This window comes from Hemiscyllium ocellatum, chromosome 18 (genome assembly GCF_020745735.1).
Source record: "Hemiscyllium ocellatum isolate sHemOce1 chromosome 18, sHemOce1.pat.X.cur, whole genome shotgun sequence".
Taxonomy (NCBI): domain Eukaryota; kingdom Metazoa; phylum Chordata; class Chondrichthyes; order Orectolobiformes; family Hemiscylliidae; genus Hemiscyllium; species Hemiscyllium ocellatum.
The window spans coordinates 61,304,230-61,326,028 of record NC_083418.1 but is presented as its reverse complement, the minus strand read 5'-3'; the positions used below and the strand labels follow the sequence as shown (position 1 = coordinate 61,326,028).

General features: G+C 43.1%; 1 protein-coding gene and 1 long non-coding RNA gene across 3 annotated transcripts in view; both read right to left on the bottom strand.

Moving 5' to 3' along the window:
* Nucleotides 1-21,799, bottom strand: part of LOC132824254 (uncharacterized) — a 427,072-nt gene that overhangs the window by 285,185 nt on the left and 120,088 nt on the right. The gene's annotated exons all lie outside the window — the stretch shown is intronic.
* The window catches only part of chst1 (carbohydrate (keratan sulfate Gal-6) sulfotransferase 1), a 39,364-nt gene continuing 22,756 nt past the window's right edge, over nt 5,192-21,799 (bottom strand). The window contains exons 2-3 of one of the 2 annotated variants that reach the window (XM_060839073.1): nt 9,848-11,212; nt 5,192-5,214 (exon numbers count right to left, since the gene is read on the bottom strand). In XM_060839073.1, the coding sequence (XP_060695056.1) occupies nt 9,867-11,204 (1,338 nt within the window). In that variant the 5' untranslated portion in view covers nt 11,205-11,212 and the 3' untranslated portion in view covers nt 5,192-5,214; nt 9,848-9,866. Of the gene's footprint in view, nt 5,215-8,067; nt 11,213-21,799 lie in introns of those variants that run through there. The other variant, XM_060839072.1, reaches the window with a different exon arrangement.

The window sequence follows — 21,799 nt, the reverse complement described above, 5'->3', positions numbered from 1 at the left end:
AGCGGCCTGTCTCACCAATATAGAGGAGGCCACATCGGGTGCAGCGGATGCAATAGATGATGTGTGTGGAGGTACAGGTGAACTTGTGGCGGATATGGAAGGATCCCTTGGGGCCTTGGAGGGAAGTGAGTGTGGAGGTGTGGGCGCAAGTTTTACATTTCCTGAGGTTGCAGGGGAAGGTGCCGGGGGTGGAGGTTGGGTTGGTGGGGGGTGTGGATCTGACGAGGGAGTCACGAAGGGAGTGGTCCTTGCGGAACGCTGATAGGGGAGGGGAGGGAAATATATCCTTGGTGGTGGGGTCCGTTTGGAGGTGGCGGAAATGGCGGCGGATGATACGTTGTATGCGGAGATTGGTGGGGTGGTAGGTGAGAACCAGTGGGGTTCTGTCTTGGTGGCGGTTGGAGGAGCGGGGCTCAAGGGCGGAGGAGCGGGAAGTGGAGGAGATGCGGTGGAGGGCATCGTCGATCACGTCTGGGGGGAATCTGCGGTCCTTGAAGAAGGAGGCCATCTGGGCTGTGCGGTGTTGGAATTGGTCCTCCTGGGAGCAGATGCGGCAGAGACGAAGGAATTGGGAATATGGGATGGCGTTTTTACAGGGGGCAGGGTGGGAGGAGGTGTAGTCCAGGTAGCTGTGGGAGTCAGTCGGTTTATAATAGATGTCTGTGTTGAGTCGGTCGCCCGAGATAGAAATGGAAAGGTCTAGGAAGGGGAGGGAGGAGTCTGAGACAGTCCGGGTGAATTTCAGGTCGGGATGGAAGGTGTTAGTAAAGTTGATGAACTGTTCAACCTCCTCGTGGGAGCACGAGGCAGCGTCGATACAGTCATCGATGTAGCGGAGGAAAATGTGGGGGGTGGTGCCAGTGTAGTTGCGGAAGATGGACTGTTCCACATATCCTACGAAGAGGCAGGCATAGCTAGGGCCCATGCGGGTGCCCATGGCAACTCCTTTAGTTTGGAGGAAGTGGGAGGATTGAAAAGAGAAGTTATTCAGGGTGAGGACCAGTTCAGTCAGTCGAAGGAGGGTGTCAGTGGAAGGGTACTGGTTGGTGCGGCGGGAAAGGAAGAAGCGGAGGGCTTTGAGTCCTTCGTGATGGGGGATGGAGGTGTACAGGGAAACTTACAAGAAAATACATGGCTTGGAAAGGGCGGACGCTAGGAAATTGTTTCCGTTAGGTGAGGAGACTAGGACCTGTGGACACAGCCTTAGAATTAGAGGGGGTCAATTCAGAACAGAAATGCGGAGACATTTCTTCAGCCAGAGAGTGGTGGGCCTGTGGAATTCATTGCCGCATAGTGCAGTGGAGGCCGGGACACTAAATGTCTTCAAGTCAGAGATTTATAGATTCTTGATGTCACAAGGAATTAAGGGCTACGGGGAGAATGCGGGTAAATGGAGTTGAAATGCCCATCAGCCATGATTGAATGGCGGAGTGGACTCGATGGGCCGAATGGCCTTACTTCCACTCCTATGTCTTATGGTCTTATGATCTCATGGTATACAGGAAGAACTAGACATTTGGATACAGAACTAGCTTAAAGGTAAAAGACAGACGGTGGTGGTGGAGGGTTGCTTTTTAGACTGGAGGCCTGTAACCAGTGGAGTGCTATAAGGATCCACTACTTTTTGTCATTTATATAATGATTTGGACGTGAACGTAGGGGGTACAGTCAGTAAGTTTGCAGATGACACCAAAATTGGAGGTGTAGTGGACAGCGAAGGTTACCTCAGATTACAACTGGATCTTGACCAGATGGGCCAGTTGGCTTAGGAATGGCAGATGGAGTTTAATTTAGATCAATGCAAAGTGTTGTATTTTGGGAAAGCAAATCTTAGCAGGACTTATACAATTAACGGTAAGGTCTTGGGGAGTGTTGCTGATCAAAGAGTCCTTGGAGTGCAGATTCATAGCTACTTGAAAGTAGAGTCGCAGGTAGATAGGATAGTGAAGAAGGCATTTGATATGCTTTCCTTTGTTGGTCAGAGTATTGAGTATAGGAGTTCGGAGGTCATGCTGCGGCTGTAGAGGATGCTGGTGAGACCACTTTTGGAATATTGCATGCAGTTCTGGTCTCCTTCCTAAAGGAAGGATGTTGTGAAACTTGAAAGGGTTCAAAAAAGATTTACAAGGATGTTGCTGGGGTAAAGGATTTGAGATATAGGGAGAGGCTGAATAGCTGGGGCTGTTTTCCCTGTAGCGTCTGAGGCGAAGGGGTGACCTTATAGACGTTCATAAAATCATGAGGGGCACGGTTAGGATAAATAGACAAGGTCTTATCCCTGGGGTGGGAGAGTCCAGAACTAGAGGGCATAAGTTTCAGGTGAGAGGGAAAAAGATATAAAAGGGACCTAAGGGGCAACCTTTTCACGCAGAGGGGGTGCATGTATGGAGTGAGCTGCCAGAGAAAGTGGTGGACTATTGCAGCATTTAAAAGGCATCTAGATGGGTATCTGAATTGGAAGGGTTTAGAGGGATATGGGCCAAGTGCTGGCAAATGGGACTAGATTAGGTTAGGATATCTGGTCATCATTGACGAGTTGGAGTGAAGAGTCTGTTTATGTGCTGTATATCCCTATTACTCTATGACAATGATTAGAATAATTAATTAATTAAAATTTAGCCATTAAGGTACTGACAAATCAATAACCATAAATGTAAAAGAAACAATGTTTCTGGTTATGTTACAAATTTCACACTGTGATAATCAAACTTCTGCTTTTTTAATGAACCAAGTCTACTCTGTCTGAGAGAAACAAAATATAATTAAAAACCTGTCTATGGAAATCCTGTGAGGACTTGATACTTGGTCAGCATAAAAAAACCCTGCATTTTCAACATTTAAAACAATTGAAACCAAAAGAGAAAATGCTGGAAAATCTCAACAGGTCTGGCAGTATCTGTAAGGAGAGAAAAGAGCTGATGTTTCGAGTCTAACTGACCCTTTGTCAAAGCTAAAAACAGGGAGAAATAGGGAGGTATTTATTAATAAAGAGAGACAATCAGAAAACAAGAGGTACAGAACAGTGAAAAAATATATAAAAGGTAAATAAAATGAATAAAATAAATTTATTTTATTCATTTTATTTACCTTTTTTATATTTGTTTTCACTGGTCTGTACCTCTTATTTCTTGATTGTCTCTCTGTCTCTCGCTCCCCACTCTCTCATCACGTTTTTCTCTCCTCTTCCCCCTTTGCAACCCTTCTCCCCTGTTTTCCGTGTGCCTCTGCTTCATCCATCCCCCGCATATTTTGTCACATAGCAATGCCTTGAGTCCTGGTCATTCACAGCTCGGGGTAATCTCCCTGTAATCTCTGTCATTATCACCTCTTTATTGCTACCTTTGCTTCTGGAGCCAAGACTCACCTTCTCTCATCCTAGTATAAATATCCCCCTATTTCTCCCTTTTTTTAAGTTTTTACAAAGGGTTAGACTCGAAACGTCAACTCTTTTCTCTCCTTAGAGATGCTGCCAGACCTGCTGAGATTTTCCAGCATTTTCTCTTTTGGTTTCAATCGTTTTAAGTATTGAAAATGCAGTTTTTTTAAAATGCTGACCAAATATCAAGTCCTCACAGGATTTCCGTAGACATGTTTATAATTATATTTTGTTTCTCACAGAGTAGACTTGGTTTATTAAAAAGCAGAAGTTTGATTATCACAGTGTGAAATTTGTAACATAACCAGAAACATTATGTTTCTTTTGCATTGATGGTTATTGAATTGTCTTTACCTTAATTGCTAAATTAATTTTATTTTATTCATTTTATTTACCTTTTATTATATATTTGTTTTCACTGTTCTGTACCTCTTGTTTCTTGATTGTCCCTCTTTCTCTCACACCCCACTCTCTCATCACCCTTTTCCTCTCCTCTTCCCCTCATATAAATACCTCTCTATTTCTCCCTTTTTTTTAGCTTTGACAAAGGATCAAACTCGAAACGTCAGCTCTTTTCTCTCCTTACAGATGCTGCCAGACCTGCTGAGATTTCCCAGCATTTTCTCTTTTGGTTTCAGATTCCAGCATCCACAGTAATTTGCTTTTATCCACTTAAAACAATTGGTCTGAAACACTCAGCCAGCTTTCTACCACAAACATATTATATTTTCATTACACTGTAAGCATGATAATTTGTTCTACTTACTGATCTCAATTGTCTGTTGATTCCCTTTGAGCTTATTTTCAGTCCTTTTTAACTTTACCATTTTCATTTCATCCTTTACAAAGGTTGCATTTTAGTGATCATTGATATTACACTTGAATTTCTGTTCTCAATCTAACCAATAAAGTACCATTCATGATATTTAATGAACCATAGTTTCAAGGATTATTTTTCAATAAATCTGAATGGATTTTTGTGCTGTCTTCATTTAGTTTTATTCACTTTTACATGAATCTGTATATTTCCTGTTGTTATACTTTGAATTTTAAATATTAACAGATATAAAAATAAGATGCATGCTACAGAACAGAGAATATACATTTGGAAGTCAGACATGTTCCTGAATGACAGAAAGTGAGGCATGCAAATGCTGGAGATCAGAGTTGAGTGTGTGGTGCTGGAAAAGCACAGCAGGTCAGGCAATATCCAAGGAGCAGGAGAATAGACATTTCGAGCATAAGCCCTTCCTGATGAAGGGCTTATGCTTGAAACATCAATTCTCCTACACCTCAGATGCTGCCTGACCTTGTGCTTTTCCAGCACCAAACTCTCGACCATGTTACTAAGTGAACTGACTTAGTGTGTAATTTGAAACTATGAGTAAAACTTCAATTACAGTTTAATCATTCAATTTTTAAACAAAACAATGTCAGCAAGGAAAAGAGCTGAAGTACTATTTCTTAAAGTGTGTTTCTCCAGTGTGAGCATTCATAATCACCCTTGAGAAGATGATGGAGAGCCAACATGCTGCATCACTGCAGTTCTAGAGGTATAGGTGTAATCGTCGTGCTGGTAGGGAGGGAGTTTCAGAAAGTTAACTACTTGTAAAACATACCCACGAGCAACAAAAAAAAACAAAATATTGAGGGGAAAAAAAGGGGAATTCTTGTGAAATGACAAGAGTCTTTCATGAATTGCTTTTAAAAGGATTTTATGATCTGAGATATACCTTGCACCTTTTTTCCTATAATTTTGTTTCTAATTTCAAAGATAGGACTCAACTTCTTTTTGAGAAAGGTTTGACAACTCCTGGCCCCAAATACTGATCCATTCTCTGTAAAAGAATAAAGACAGTATCCATTTTAGTTTTGAAATCTTGTCTTTTAGACTTGCTTTTTCCAAATGCCAGAAGTGCAAAAAAGCAGCTGATTAATTCATATTTGTTGTATTCATATGTACCTGGTTCACCACTGATTGTTAAATAATTAGAACTACTGTTTTCAAAGGAAATGCAAAATACTACATAATACTTCCAGTATAACAGAAATTGCTGGTTACATAACGGATTAGGTAACTCGAGTGGGGAGAGAAGCATTATTTCAGCTCAATGATCTTCCATCAAAATGGCCACAAAGCATGTGTCATTGATCTAAACCTTATTTCTCTGTTGACAAATGCTGCCTGAGTATTTTCAATATTAAGCCCATTTTATTATTTTCAAGTGATTGAGCAATCATTAGTAACTTTTCTTTGTTTTTCACTAAAATTGTCTGTATTATAGAAATTAATTATCAGCAGTGACTGCAACCTCTTGCAGTTCAGTGAGGATGGTCTCACATAGCCTTGAACACAATGAAATACCTAAATACTGTGGGAGAGATTGAGCCTGAATAATGGAAGACAATAAATTTCCATAGAGAGCAGATAGGGAATAGAAGATTATCTAGCAATATGCATAACAGACTACAAGGTGCTTATTAGATTAGATTACTTCGTGTGGAAACGGGCCCTTTGGCCCAACAAGTCCACACCGACCCTCCGAAGAGCACCCAGACCCATTCCCCTACATTTACCCCTTCACCTAACACTACGGGCAATTTAGCATGGCCAACCTAACCTGCACATTTTTGGAATGTGGAAGGAAACCAGAGCACCTGGAGGAAACCCACGCGGAGAACATGCAAACTCCACACAGACAGTTGCCTGAGGCAGGAACTGAACCCAGGTCTCTGGCATCGTGAGGCAGCAATGCTATCCACTGTGCCACCGTGCTGCCCATTATCTAAAAACAACAAATGCTGGACATCACATCAGATTCATCTGGACTTGAAATATTAGCTTGCTGTCTCTCAGTGAATGCTGCCTGACCTGCTGTGATCTTGAGGATTGTTTTGTTTTCAGTACAGATTCCACCATCTGCAATAATTTGCTCCTACAGGGTAATGATCTCCCTGATAATTCCAGATGTGGAGTAAAAGTCTACTTTCACAATTTTCAGAGTAAACTTTATTTTACTGCATGAGTGATGTAAACTTACCTTCAAACATTATATTTCTCTTCAAGTATGGAGCTGATTTCCTGAGTGTCTACAGACATATCAGATGTATACACTTAAGGAATCATTATCCACACTCTACTGTGTGGAACAGGCCATTTCAGCCCATCAAGTCCACACTAACCCTCCAGACAGCATCCCACCTTAACTCATACCATCCCTGTAGCTCTGTATTTTCAGAGCCAGTCTATCTAGACTGCACATCCCTGGACAGTGGGAGGAAACCTATGCAGAGCTGGGGAGAATGTGCTAACTCCATACAGTCATGCGAGAGTGGAATCAAACCTGGGTTTGTGAGTGCTGTGAGGCAGTAATGCTAACCACTGAATTCTGTTTCAATCCGGTAGATATTGTAGTGGAGACACTGAATGTTTAAGTTGGTGAGTGGAGTGCCAGGCAAGGCTGCTGTTTTGTCATGGATGGTGTCGAGCTTCTTGACTGTTGTGCGCCAGACACATTCATACAAGTAAAGATTCCATCATGCCTCTGGTGTATGTCTTGTAGATCGTAGATAGGAGTTGAAGGAGCCAGGAAGTGAAGTAACCACCTCAGAATCGCCAGCCTCAGATCTTCTCATGTCTGCTGATTATTTGGTTGGGCCAGTTTCAGTATCTGGTCAATGGTAAGTCCCAAGATAGTGGATAGTGGAAACTTGGTGATGACATGTATTTGAATATATGATGGAGGTGTGATTTATATATATTAGTATCTTGTTTAAACATTATTGCATTTGAAAATGAGTGGCATATGGGTGTTCATTTCTTTTTGTTATACATCTGCCAGAGGTGTTGTGCACAGAGAAGGTGCAATGCGTATTTTGAATGTATAAGGTAGTTAATGGAAAAATATGTATCTTTTTGTTTTAGGTTAATGTTTGACTTATGTGATTTTAATTTCTTGTTACAGTAAATGTTTTAAAAAGCAAAATCTTACCACTCAGTTTATTTCCACTAGTTACGGGAAAATTCATGTTTGCCTTTACTGTTCATAATGAGAACTGCAAAAAATTGAGGTTCTTGAAGGTCGACTGGGACAACACTACTATTATACGACAAGCCAAACAGAGAATAGCCAGGGAATTCCTAGAGGCGTGGCACTCATCCACAGATTTGATCAGTGAGCACATCGACCTGGACCCAATATACCGACCACTGCAACAGACAGCTAGAACTGACAACCGGAAGCGGCAGAGACAAACCACTACAAATGCCAGAGGAAACATCACAGAAGCGCTTCACAGGAGGCTCCCAAGCACTAAGGATGTCACCTAGACAGGGGACGAAATGTCTGCAACACAAATTCCCAGCTCAGCGAGCAGAACCACAACAACGAGCACCCGAGCTACAAATCTTCTCACAAACTTTGCCTTAGTAAATGCTAAAAAAAATTTCTTTTTGTTAATGGATTACTTAATTGTTCAAGTAGTATTTGATCTATGCTGGTGTTTAGGTTATTACAGTAAAAAGTGTTAAAACATGAAATTTTGTCCCTCAGTTCATTTCTTTCAATAATTAGGAAGTTAAATTTGCAAATTTAAAAGTCATAGGTCATAACATTGCACAAGTTTTATAGAAAATGCAGTATACACAATACAAGCAATTGTACATCACATGTATATTTACTTGAGCACCATTCAACTAACAAACTGACAAAAAGGTTAAGTTCACAGGTATAAGCCATGCGAATATGTTTTGAGATCACATACCCAATGACTATCTATTACTAATTTTTGTATTTACTCATCAGAGATGTAACTAGCCATATCTGGATTCCCAATTAACTACATTTGGCTTACGTATATGGTACTGGACAACACTTGTTCGATTTTTTTTTTCTGTGTCCATTTTGTAGTGGTTCTTTTCACAACATGCTGCTTGAACTAAATGCCTTAAACACAAACAAATGCATGTTTTGGCTCTGAATCTTGGGTGCTCTGTCATCATTTATGCAGAACATTAAAATCCACAAGACAGCCTCAGGGCAGACAAAATGCATAATTGAGCAATTTGCATGAGTATGAAAAATACTTCAATACAGAAATGTTGGTTCCTTTTTAAGATCTTTTGACATTTTAGAAAGAAACAGTGCATTTAAAAATATTCAGTTTTTTATAAACATTTTCATTCACATTAAAATATATTTTGTTTGGGATGTTTTGAAAATGTTTTTTACCCTCCATTTCTGCCAACCAGCTATTCTGAAAGCTTGTGGAACAAAAGGATTCATTCTGTCAGGGAGGGTTATTTGAGAATTTGTAATTTAGTTTGGGGTCTCCAACTCGCCAGGATTTACCCAGAGTGTCCACAACACAATTCTGAGCAAATCCTGGGCAAAATCATTGTGTTGAAGATAAATAGCCCTCATTTTAAAAAATAGTCTTTGAGTAGTTATTAAGTATAAATGTGTTGGAGACTGACAGTCAAGAATAATTTCTTCCAGAAAGGAAGAATAACAAATTTTGATTGGTGAGTGAATCTAGATCGAAGAGGAAAAGTCAAGAAAGTAAAGTGGAGGATTATCAGATCATCACTGATCCTACTGAGTGGCAGAATAGACGTAGAGTCTTAGAGATGTACAGCACAGAAACAGACCCTTCGGTCCAACTTGTCCATGCTCACCAGATATCCTAACCTAATCTAGTCCCATTTGCCAGCATGTGGTCCATATTCCTCCAATTTTTTCCTATTCATATACCCATCCAGATGCCTTATAAATGTTGTAATTGTAGTGGCCTGCACCACTTCCTCTCGCAGTTCATTCCATAGATGCATTCTGCATGAAGAAGTTGCCCCTTAGATCCCTTTTAAAGTTTTCCCCTCTCAGATGGGTGACCTGCTTCAGCTCCTACATCTTGTTAATGGTGTTAAGATTTTATTTTGTCTTCTGGTAAAGAGAGTCACTGGCTAGGCCAGTATTTATTTCCCATCCCTAACAAGCCAGAGAACAGTTAAGAGTCAACTACATTGTTGTGGATCTGGAGTCACATGTAGGCCAGGCCACAAAGGATAGCCTTACCTTCCCTAAAAGGCATTAGTGAAGCAGATGTTTCTTGGCCAGCAATGAACTAATGTTCATCTTTTGTATCTTAATGCTAGATTTTTTTTGATGAATTCAAATTACAGCATCGGCTGTGATGGGATTTGAACCTTGCTCCCCAGAGCATTACCTGGGTCTCTGGGTTAACAGTCCAATGATAAAAGCACTGGACGATTGAAGGAGGGGCAAGTGGTTATTCCAATTAAAAGCATTTGTTTTCAGTAGATTCCAGCACCTGCAGCAATTTGCTCCCACGTCTCTAGACAGAGTTGGCAACCCTAATGTTTGTGCGCGCGTCTTCGAGGAAAGAAGGGGTTGCAAAGTAAAATTCAAACATTTAAAAACTTTTTTTTCATATCAAAAATATATCACTCACTGGCACGAACTATTTACAATTACAAAAAAGGCAGAAAGGTCCTGTCCTCGGCGAGGCTGACGGACGTGTTCCTCAGCTCCTCGGGCGAGTTGACGAGCCTGTAGCCCAGCTGGGCCAGGGTCAGGTTGCACAGGCTCTGCACCAGCTCCACCATGTCGTAGCTGAGCCTGAACCTCCAGCCCTCGGCCGTGGCCGCCGAGTCCCGCACCGTGGCGAACTTGTGGTTCCCCGACGCTCCGGGCCCGCGCGTGTTGCGGACGATCCAGCGCCGCACGTTGGTATCCATGGCGACGCCCAGGAAGCGGTACATCTCGCGCGTCTTCCGCTCGGGCTCGCGAGCCAGGTCCTCGTAACGGACCAACATGTAACGGCCCTTGAGCCAGCCGGGCCGGGCCAGGCCGGTCCCCACCGACTGCAGGAAGTCCTGGCAGGTGGCGCTCAGGTGAGACGCGTCCAGGTTGTAAGGCCTGCGCCCGCTGTTGCGCCAGATTTTCCAGGCGCGGAAACTGTCCGGGAAGGTGTCGATGCGGGACGACAGGATGCCGCGGGGGTCGCGCACCAGCTGGATCACCTTGAGGTTGAGGCGCGGGTCTTCCACCAGCGCCCGCAGGTCGCCGATGGCGGGGATCCGCACCGTCTTGATGGCGACGTGAGGCCGCTGGATGCAGGCCCGCGAGGCCTCGGTCAGATTCAGGGCCCCGCACCGCCGCACGCACTCGCCTTCCTCCCAGCGCTCGGAGGGAGGGCCTTCCCCGTCGTCCTCTCCGTCCGACGCCCGCACCCCCGGCCCGGGCGGAGGCCTCGGCGTCCAGGTGGCCGGGGCGCAGACAGGCGGCGAGCACAGCGCTTTGCTGGCCCCTCGGCGGAACAGCCGCTGGGTCCGGTGCTGCTCCGGAGCCGGTTTGATGTAAGCCTCCAGCTCGTGGAGTCGGCACTCGAAGAGGCCCCGCAGCAGGTCGCGGTAGGCGCCGAGCAGCAAGCGGCGGCCCGCGGCCGAGGTGGAGGACGAGGGCCTGCCCCTGGAGCCGCCTCCTGCGGCTCCCAGCGTGGTCTGCACATGGTAGAGCGGCTCGAACAGGTAGAAGATGTCCGAGTGCTGGTTCAGTAGCTGCCCGATGAAGGACGAGCCGCTCCGGGTGGTGGCCAGGATCAGGATGTGGCTGACTGCCCGGCGCTGGGGTTCGCAGGAGGCACTCGGACCCGGGCCACAGCCTGTGTGCTTGGGCACCCGGCAGATGGTGAACGGCTTAGCGATAAACGTCCGGATGGCCGTGTACTGAATGGTCAGTGAGGCTACGACCAGCAGCAGCACCGCTTTCCAGGAACACTCCATGGCCCTAAACCTGTGGCCGGTCATTCAGTGCCCTGCAAGAATATAAAACCCAAAAGGACATCAGTCATTCAATTCAGTATCACCCTTTCTTTACACACATTGAAATCTTATTTCTCCCCTTTTGTTTGGTTGAATGTAGGAACCGTACTGTGGCATTCCTACCGCAAACCCTATCCTGCCATTCCATCACATCATGAATGACCAATCCATATACATTCTCTGTAGAGGTTGATTTGAAATGTTAATACACTTCTCTGGAGCAAATGGGTTACAGGGGTGCGTGGGATGCTCTTCGGAGGGTCAGTGTAGACTTAGTGGGCTGAATGGCTTGCTTCCATGGCTGTAGAAGTTCTATGGTTGAATCCAATCCTTCTAAGTGTTAAAGCACAGCAGGTTAGGCAGCGTCCAAGGAATAGGAAATTCGACGTTTCGGGCATAAGCCCTTCATCCCTTTCCTGATGAAGGGCTTATGCCCGAAACATCGAATTTCCTATTCCTTGGATGCTGCCTAACCTGCTGTGCTTTAACCAGCAACACATTTTCAACTGTGATCTCCAGCATCTGCAGACCTCATTTTTTACCCAATCCTTCTAACCCAGAGATATTGCCACTGTAAGACAGCCCTCTGTATGTATCTAAATTGGAGCACTAGCTATTTCTCATCAGCTTGCTCACAGACCTTAGTCTCTGGAGAAGATAGGGACTTGGTTTTGGGTGTACTAGCCCAAAGTTAGATATTGCCAATGTGCCACAAAAGCCCTGTGACTGATCTTCTCAGCTTTTCAAAACAGCAAGCTGCACATAGATTAATTAGGTTCCTAAGAAGGGTTTAATACTTGACAGCTAAACTCGTCTGTCTTGTCTACACATAATGACTGGCCTGCTGTGTGCTTACAGTGTATGCTTTTTCAGAATTCCAGCATCCGAAACTATTTCAAAGTTTATTTTTGGAAATAGAAAAACAAAACTTGGGCCAAATTTTACTGATTACAATTTCCCAGTTTTGCAGTATCAGTCTGCTTTAAAGTTGTAATATTTGGCCAAATTTTCTGGAAATGTAACATTAAGTTCACAACTACGCTATCATTAATGCACAAGTTGGCAATAGGTTCATAGAGTCACACAATCCAACTCATCCATGCCACCCAAGTTTCCCAAACTAAACTAGCCCTCCCCCCTCGCTTGCATTTAGCCCATATCTCTCTCAACCTTTCCTATTCATGTACCTATCCAAATGTCTTTTAAGGGTTGGCTGTGTTATGGACTAGACCAGACCACTCAAAACATCCTTAAGCAGGCAGGCCCAGCCCATAACTTTGCAATTTGTTTTGGTAAGTGTACAGTGAAAATTATCTGGAGTATGATAGCTAGATTGACTACTATATTTTAAAACAGACAAAAGTTTATTCACCAGTTTACACAATGAAACACAAAGAACTGAATAAAGAACTCCTACAGAACTCAACCCATCCAACTAGACTTAATTATGCTGTTCTGAATATACACAACAGTCCCAACAAACAAACTCCTTTTAAAAACCAGTATAAATGGAACACATGTTTACAGGTTAAAGTTGAAGGGCAGAAAGAGAGAGAGTTTTCATACAGCTCCCTGTTGAACTTCCCAGTTCAAGAATGGACTAAAACTGCTCAGCTCAGTTAGCTAGAGAGCTGACCACTCTCCTTTCTTTATACAGATCTCTTCTAAAACATAACCACTTTGGCCTGAAGTCTCATCTGTTTACATATAAACAAAAGGCCTCTCAAAATCCTTCTCATCTTTGTACCAAACTAGACTGATCAGAGCCTGGCCTGATTTATTGCCCCTCTGAAAAAAATCAAGGGCATAGTCTCCTTGAGCCAAGGAACAGCTTTTTGGAAAAAAAGCGACTAGCTTTGTGATAACTACCACTTCCTCTAGCAGTTCATTCCACACATAAGCTACCCTGTGTGAAAAAGTTGCCCCTTAGGTGCCTTTTAAATATTTCTCCTCTCACCTTAAAAATTTACCCCCTTCGTTTGAACTCTCCCACCCTAGGGAAAAGACCTTTTGCTGGTCACTTTATTTGTGCATCTCATGATTTTATAAGCCTCAGCCTCTTGTGCTGCAGTGAAAGAACTCCCAGCCAATGTAGCTTCTTCTTGTAACTCAAACCCTTCAGTTCTGGCAACATCCTGGTAAATGGATGTAGGTTTGCTCCCTCAGCTGGAAGGTTCATCCTTAGATGTTTTGTCACCATACTAGGTAACATCTTCATTAAGCCTTTGGACAAAGCTTTGTCTGGAGGCTCACTGAAGATGTTACCTCGTATGGTGATGAAACGGCTGAAAATGAACCTTCCAGCTCAGCGAGCAAACCTACATCCAGAACCTCAACCTGAGCTACAAACTTTCTCAAAACTCGTTAATCCTGGTAAATCTTTTCTGAATCCTCTCTAACGTAATAATATCCTTCCTATATAGGGTGACCAGAACTACACACAGTACTCCAAACATGGCCTTACCAACAACCTGTAGAACCTCAATATGACACCTCAACTTCAATACTCAATGATTTGAGTAATGAAGGCATGCAAACTAAAAGCCTTCTTAACCACCCTGTATACCTGTAATGTAACTTTCAACGAAACACATACCTGAACCCCTAGGTCTCTCTGTTTGACAATGCTATCCAGGGCCCTATCATTAACTGTATAAGTCGTGCCCTTGTTTGTTTTATCAAAATGTATGCCCCATTTATCTAAATTAAATTCCATGTATTATTCCTCAGCCCATTGGCTCAATTGATCAAAATTCCTTTGCGATCTTAGATAACCTTCTTCACTGTTGACTATACCACCAATTTTGGTGTTGTCTGCAAACTTACTAACCGTGCCTCGTAGATTCTCATCTAAGTTGTTTATATAAATTACAAACAAAAGTGGACCCAGTACCGATCCCTGTGAAACACCGCCTCCAGTCCGAAAAACAACCCTCCATCACCACCCTCTGTCTCCTCCCCGTCAAGACAATTTTGTATCCAATTAGCAAGCTCTCCCTGAATCCCATATAATCTAACTTTACTAATTAGTCTATCATGCAGACCTTTGTCAAAGTCTTTACTTAAGTCCACGTAGACAACTACTGCTCTGCCCTCATCAATCATTTTGGTTACATCCTCAAAAAACTCAAACAAATTTGTGAGAAATTATTTCCCACACACAAAACCATGCTGACTATCTCTAATTAATCCCTGCCTCTCCAAATGCATGTAAATCTTATCTCTCAGAATTCCCTTCAATAACTTACCCATCACTGATGTAAAATTCAAAGGTTTGTAGTTCCTAGTCTTCGTCTTACAGCCTTTCTTGAATAAAGACACCACATTAGCCAACCTCCAGTCCTCTAGCACCTTACCTGTGGCTGTAGATGCTACAAACATACCCGCTTGGAGCCTCATAATTTCTTCCCTAACCTCCCACAATATCCTGAGATATGTTTGGTAAGATCCCAGAGTCTTTTCCACCTTTTTTTTAAAGACCTCCAGCACTTTCTCTTCTGTAATATGGATTGTTTTCAAGACGTCAATATTTATTCTCCTGAGTTCCCTCGCCTCTATTCCTTTGGTTCCAGTTAATACACAGGATCACAAAGTAGACACTGTACATGGACTAAGAGATACTAAGAATTTCTGGGACTTTCTGCTCAATTGTGCATCAATGCCGGCATGCAGAGCCAATGCATTTTTTCAGGCATGTTTGATACAATTTTTATTTTGGATTTTGTTGGTACAGTTTAAAAAAAATGTGACATGGATTTCCCCTTTTAAAATGTCAGTTTGAATCTGGAACTGTCAGTAAAATCACAAAGCATTCAGTAGCAGTGATTCCAGAAACCATGGCAAGGCCCAATCACATTGAAGTGTCGTCATAGTTGGCAAATAGGGAAATAAAAACTAAAACCCTTCACTTCTAATATGGAAATTTACAGGTAGCAAAATAACAACTAGTGCAATTGAATAAGGAAGAAACTAAAATCATCCACTTCCAAAAATGTACAGTTTTAGTGTGTGAAATTTCTCATCCTGAAGAAGAAATGTAGTGTTCAACAAATTCAAAGCCAATGAAATAGCTTAGCAGTAATTATGAACTTAATATGTAGTTGAAAATTTACATATACTTCTTTCAAAACGTGAAACATTTTTAAGGTTTCCTAAATAAGAATAAATATAACAGTAGAAGTTCCTGTTGACTTAGTAATTTCTAATTAATTGAAATCTGGGAGATCTCCCAGAATACACCCATAGCGTTGTCAGGGAAGGAATTCAAGGATTTTAATCCAGTGACATTGAACTAAGGAACAACAAGGTAGTTCCAAGGCCGAATTGTGTGTGACTTAGAGGGAGACTTGAAGATTGTGTTCCAAAAAACCTGTGCCGTCATCTTTCTAGGTGTTGGTTTCCATCAGACTTCTAATATTTGCAATTTTTGTATTCATTGACTAAATATGCATTCAAATTTGGCATTCAAACACTGGATTTCACAGGTTGCAATCTTCCGAGGCCAGAATACCATATTGTAGTCATGTTAGATGAAGAGTGGTGGGAGGATCTGCTTATGCAACACAAACTCTGACACAGCTGTTAGATGATGTGCTTTATTGTAGGTACAAGAATACAAGAAATATGAGCAGCAATAGACTCTGCCATTCAATCTGATCTTGACTGATCTTGGGCTTCAACTCCACTGTCCTACCTGCTTCATATATCCCTTGATTATCTGAGAGAGTAAAAATCTCTCAACAGTCCTGTTCAGATCACCCAATTATAGAAAGGATATTATTAAGTTGGAGAGGGTTCAGAAGAAAGGCTGGGACCTTTTTCACTGCATTGTGGAGGCTGAGAGGTGACCTTATAGAGCATTATAAAATCATGAGAGGTATCCATAGGGTTAATGATAAGTATATTTTTCCCTAGGATGGGGAATTTCAAGACCAGAGGGTCAAAATTTTAAGATGAGAGAGATTTAAAAAAAGGTGCAAATGTTCACATGTAGAATGAACTTCCTGAGGAAGTGGGCACAATTACAACGTTTAAAAGACACTTGGATGAGTACATGAATGGAGAAATTTTGGAGGGATATGAGACAGGAGCAGATAGATAGGAATACTTTAGATTGGGATTATGTTCAGTATGCATTGGCGCCATCTCATGCTCCCGCGAAGAGGTTGAGCAATTCATCAACTTTACCAACACATTCCACCCTGACCTTAATTTACCTGGACCATCTCTGACACCTCCCTCCCCTTCCTGGACCTCTCCATCTCCGTTAATGATGACCGACTTGACACTGACATTTTTTACAAACCCACTGACTCCCACAGCTACCTGGATTCCACCTCTTCCACCCTACCTACTGCAAAAATGCCATCCCGTATTCCCAATTCCTCTGTATCTGCTCCCAGGAGGACCAGTTCCACCACAGAACACACCAGATGACCTCCTTCTTTAGAGACCCCAATTTCCCTCCCCCGTGGTTAAAAATACTCTCCAACGCATCTCGTCCACATCCCGCACCTCGGCCCTCAGACCCCATCCCTCCAACTGTAACCAGGACAGAACGCCCCTGGTGCTTACCTTCCACCCTACCAACGTTGTATAAACCAAATCATCCGCCGACATTTCCGCCACCTCCAGGGATATATTTCCCTTTCCACCTTCTGCAAAGACTGTTCCCTCCGTGATTACCTGGTCAGATCCACCCCCCACCCCCACCCCGCCCCCCACAACCCACCCTCCTGTACTGGCACCTTCCCCTGCCACTGCATGAATTGCAAAACCTGCACCCACACCTCCTCTCTCACCTCCATCCAAGGCCCTAAAGGAGACTTTCACATCCATCAAAGTTTTACCTGCGCATCCACCAATATCATTTATTGTATCTGTTGCTCCCGATGCGGTCTCCTCTACATTGGGGAGACTGGACGCCTCCTAACAGAGCGCTTTAGGGAACATCTCTGGGGTACCTGCACCAATCAACCTCGCCGCCCTGTGGCCCAACATTTCAACTCCCCCCTCCCACTCTGCCGAGGACATGGAGGTCCTGGGCCTTTTTCACCGCTGCTCCCTCACCACCCGACGCCTGGAGGATGAACAGCTCATCTTCCGCCTTGGAACACTTCAACCCCAGGGCTTCAATGTGGATTTCAACAGTTTCCTCATTTCCCCTTCCCCCACCTCACCCCAGTCCAAACTTCCAGCTCAGTACTGTCCCCATGACTTGTCCTACCTGCCTATCTTCTTTTCCACCTATCCACTCCACTCTCCTCTCTGACCTATCACCTTCATCCTACCCCCATCCACCCATTGTACTCTTTGCTGCTTTCCCCCATCATCCTTTCTGACCTATCACCTTCATCCCACCCCTACTCACCTATTGTAATCTGTGCTTTCTCCCCACACCCACCCTCCTCTCATTTATTTCTCCACCCTTCTGGCACTCTGCCTGTATTCCTGATGAAGGGCTTTTGCCTGAAATGTCGATTTTACTGCTCCTCAGAAGCTGCCTGAACTGCTGTGTTTTTCTAGCACCACTAATCCAGAATTGTGTTCAGTATGGACTGGTTGGACAGAGTGCTGGATCACTCCAAAACTTGCTGAAGTAGAGAACTCTGAATATTCACAATCCCTTGAGTGAAAAAATATTCTCATCTAAGTCCTAAATTAATGACCCCATCTCTTGAGAGAGTATCCACAGCCAAGAGATACAAGCTAACAAGATCCAGTGTCTACTCTGCAAAGCTCCTTCAGAACCTTGTGTTTTCAATTAGATCACTTATGATTCTTCTAAACTCTGGAGAATTTTGCAGAATCAATTTTATGCACAGAAGGAAGCCATTTGGCACATCATGCCTGTGGCAGTTCTGTAATCTAGTGCTAATCATCTGCCTTTTCCTCATAACTATGCATACCATTTCTATCCAAATAATCATCCAATGCCGTATTGACTACCTCAATTGAACCTTCTGTATACACATTTCCGGGCAGTGCATTCCTTATCCTAACTACTTGATGTGTTAAAATCACACAACACCAGATTATAATCCAATAGGTTTATTTGGCAACACAAGCTTCTGGAGTGCCGCTCCTTCATCAGGTAATTGTGGAATATAAGATCGTGATCACAGAATTTACAGAAAAAGGAGTCCAGTGTCATGGAGATGTGATACATTAAACAATTTTAGATTAAATCTTTCATCTTTTAAAATTGGATATGCTGGTTTCTGTTCTTTGATATGTAATTCCCAGATCTTCTTTTAAATTACATTCTCAAGATAGTTCAGTTTTTCTAACAATAGGTGTGAAGTCTGTCTGTGTCCCAATGTTTAGTCAGACTAACAAGCCCTCTGCATGCAGTTTTTGAGCAAAATAAAATGCAATTCTGCAAAAACAAATTCACCCCATAAACTTATATGTGTGCGTGTGTAGGAGTGATGGTGAGTGTGTGCGTGTATACGTGTGTGTAAGCTTGAGTGTGATGAGGAATGTGTCAGTGAGAGGATGCATGTGTGGGTAAGTGCGGGAGTTGTCTGTGTATGCATATGAAAGAGAGAGAGCTTGTGTATGAGAAAGGCTCTGCATGGGTGTATGAGTATGTAGGTGTGTGTGTGTGTGTATCGTGCAGTGGGGTCACCTGTAGTGTGACATGACCCCAAGGTCCCGGTTGAGGCCATTCCCAGGGGTACTGAACTTTGCTATCAACTTCTGCTGAGCAACTCTGCATTGGTGTTTGTCCTGAAGTCTGCCTTGGAGGATGGTCACCCGAAGGTCCAAGCCTGAATGTCCTGGGCCGGTTAAGTGTTTCCCGACTTGCAGAGATCAGTCTTGCCAGGTGATTGTTGCAGTGTCCATTCATCTGTTGTCGTGGTGCCTGCTCGGTCTCGCCAATATACCATGCCTTGGGGCAGTCTTGCTGCAGCGTATGAGATAGACCACGTTGGCTGAGTCACATGAGTACCTGCTGTGTACATGGTGGGAGGTGCCCCCAAATGTCTTGCAGCAGCTGCCGTGACAGGGTTGTACGGTGTTATTGTTCTGAAAGCCAGGCAGTTTGCTGTGAACAATGATCTTTGTTGTTTAAACCAAACCTTAAACAGATCATTGTGCACAGCAAACTGCTCAGCCTTCAGGGGATAACACCGTACAATCCTGTCATGTCAGCTGCTGCAAGACGTGTCAAACTATTGACACAGATAACACCACTCTACATTGGGGCATCTCCCACCACCTACTTGACCGGTACTCATGTGACTCAGCCAATGTGGTCTATCTCATACGCTGCAGGCAAGGATGCCCTGAGGCATGATACATTGGTGAGACCAAGCAGCCACTACTACAATGGATGAATGGACACCCTGCAACAATCACCAGGGAGGACTGCTCCCTCCCAGTCGGGGAACACTTCAGCAGTCCAGGACATTCGGTCTCTGACCTTTAAGTGACCATCCTCCAAGGTAGACTTCAGGACAAGCAGCAATACAAAGTGGTTCAGCAGAAGCTGATAGCCAAGTTTGGTATCCATTGGAATGGCCTCAACCGGGACCTTGGTCCATGTCACACTACAGGTGACTCCATTGCACTCCTACATACACACACTCCTACATACTTACACACCCATGCAGACACTCTCTCATACACAAGCTCTCTATCTCATATGCACACATAGACACCCCTGCATTCACATCAATGCATGCACATTCTCACAGACACATACCCCATCACAGTCACACTTAACCAAGCTTACACACACACACTCTATCATGTGCACTCACATGCACACTGTCACTGCTACACCTGCACACATATGAGTTTACGGGTGAATTTGTTTTTGCAGAATTGCATTTTATTTTGCTCAAAAACTGCATTAATCTGTGTAAAACTATGCAGAGGGCTTATCAGTCTGACTAAACTTTGGGACACAGTCAGACTTCACAACTATTGTTAGAAAAGCTGAACTATCTTGAGAATATAATTTAAAACAAGTTCTGGGATTTGCTTATCAAAGAACAGAAACCAGCATATCCAATTTTAAAAGATGAAAGATTTAATCTAAAATTGTTTAATGTATCTCATCTCCGTGACACTGGACTCCTTTGGCTATAAATTCTGTGATCATGATCTTATACTCCACAACCACCTGACAAAGGAGCAACACCTCCGAAAGCTAGAGCTTCCAAATAAACCTGTTGGACGATAATCTGGTTTTGTGTGATTTTTAACTTTGTCCATCCCAATCCAACACTGGCACCTCCAAGTCAAACTTGATGCGTGAAAAAGTTTTTTCTGTCATCACATCACCAAACTGGTGAAATTTTGCTGTTTCACTTCCAAAGTATATCTTTCATTAAATATGGAGGCCAACACAGCACACGAACTGTGGATTCACCACAGCCCTTGAAACTATAGCAAAATATTATTTGTGTTTTCTAATCCCCTTTTAATAAAGGCCAACATTATTTTTGCCATTGTAATTTGTTACTGTACATGAATGCTAATATTCTGTCTTCTTTGTACAAATACAATCAAGTCTTTCTGAACAGCAACTTTTGAAAATTTCATGCCTTTTAAAAACATTCTGCTTTTCTATTCTAATGACCAAAGTGAACTAAAAACACATGCCTTCCATGATATTCCAATTGTGATCTTGTTCTCCACTCACTCAGCTAGTCTATAATGTTTTTGCAGCCTCTCTGTATTGTATCCCCACTTATACTCCCACCTAATATTGTGTCATCATCAAAATTAGATACCTATTTTCATTCTGTCTTGTCACCACTGCGAGTTGTTATCCCAAAGTTTGGTGGAATATTTTAATTTGTAATTCCATTTTTTGTGTGAAAAAAAGGCTGATACAACAAAGAATGGTTGTAGATGTGAATTAGGTGGCTGAAGAGAGAGACACAATGAACATCGTTACTATGGATGCAAAGAGGATGTCAAACAACAGATCTTCAAAGTGGTAGTAAGAGGGGAAGAGGCAAGTCAAACCAGATTAGACTGCGATTTCGATTGTAAACAGAATGAGAAGCTGGTGATCACCAGCATAAAGGAAAACCACCTCGTGTAGATTATGTCTGAAACTCTAGATGAATTTTGGTTTTCCTTTTGAAGAATACATAAGGACTGTGGTAAAAGCCAGTTTGAACTTGATTGGAGAAAGGTAATAGGAAGAAATGATCTCATACATACCAGTCTGGGTTCAGGTGTTAGTGTGCTGTGAAGATCACGTTCAGAGACTTATCCCTAGCCACCCCTGTGATGCATGTAAAAGAAGACCATCTCTAATTCAGTACTGCTAAACCAGACAAAAGACAACAAATTGACACTCTCTCCCACCCTGAATGCTGGAATTCAAACACAGCCGAAAAAAATCAGAATTCAAAATCTCAACCAATCTGCTAAACTAAAGATTTTGAAACTATCAACAATGGTTAGCACTGCTGTCTCACAGCACTAGGGACCCGGGTCTAATTCCACCCTCGGCGACTGTGTGGAGTTTGCACAAACTCCCCATGTTTGTGTGGGTTTCCTCTGATCACTCGGGTTTCCCCCCCACAGTCCAAAGATGTGCTGCTTAGGTGGAT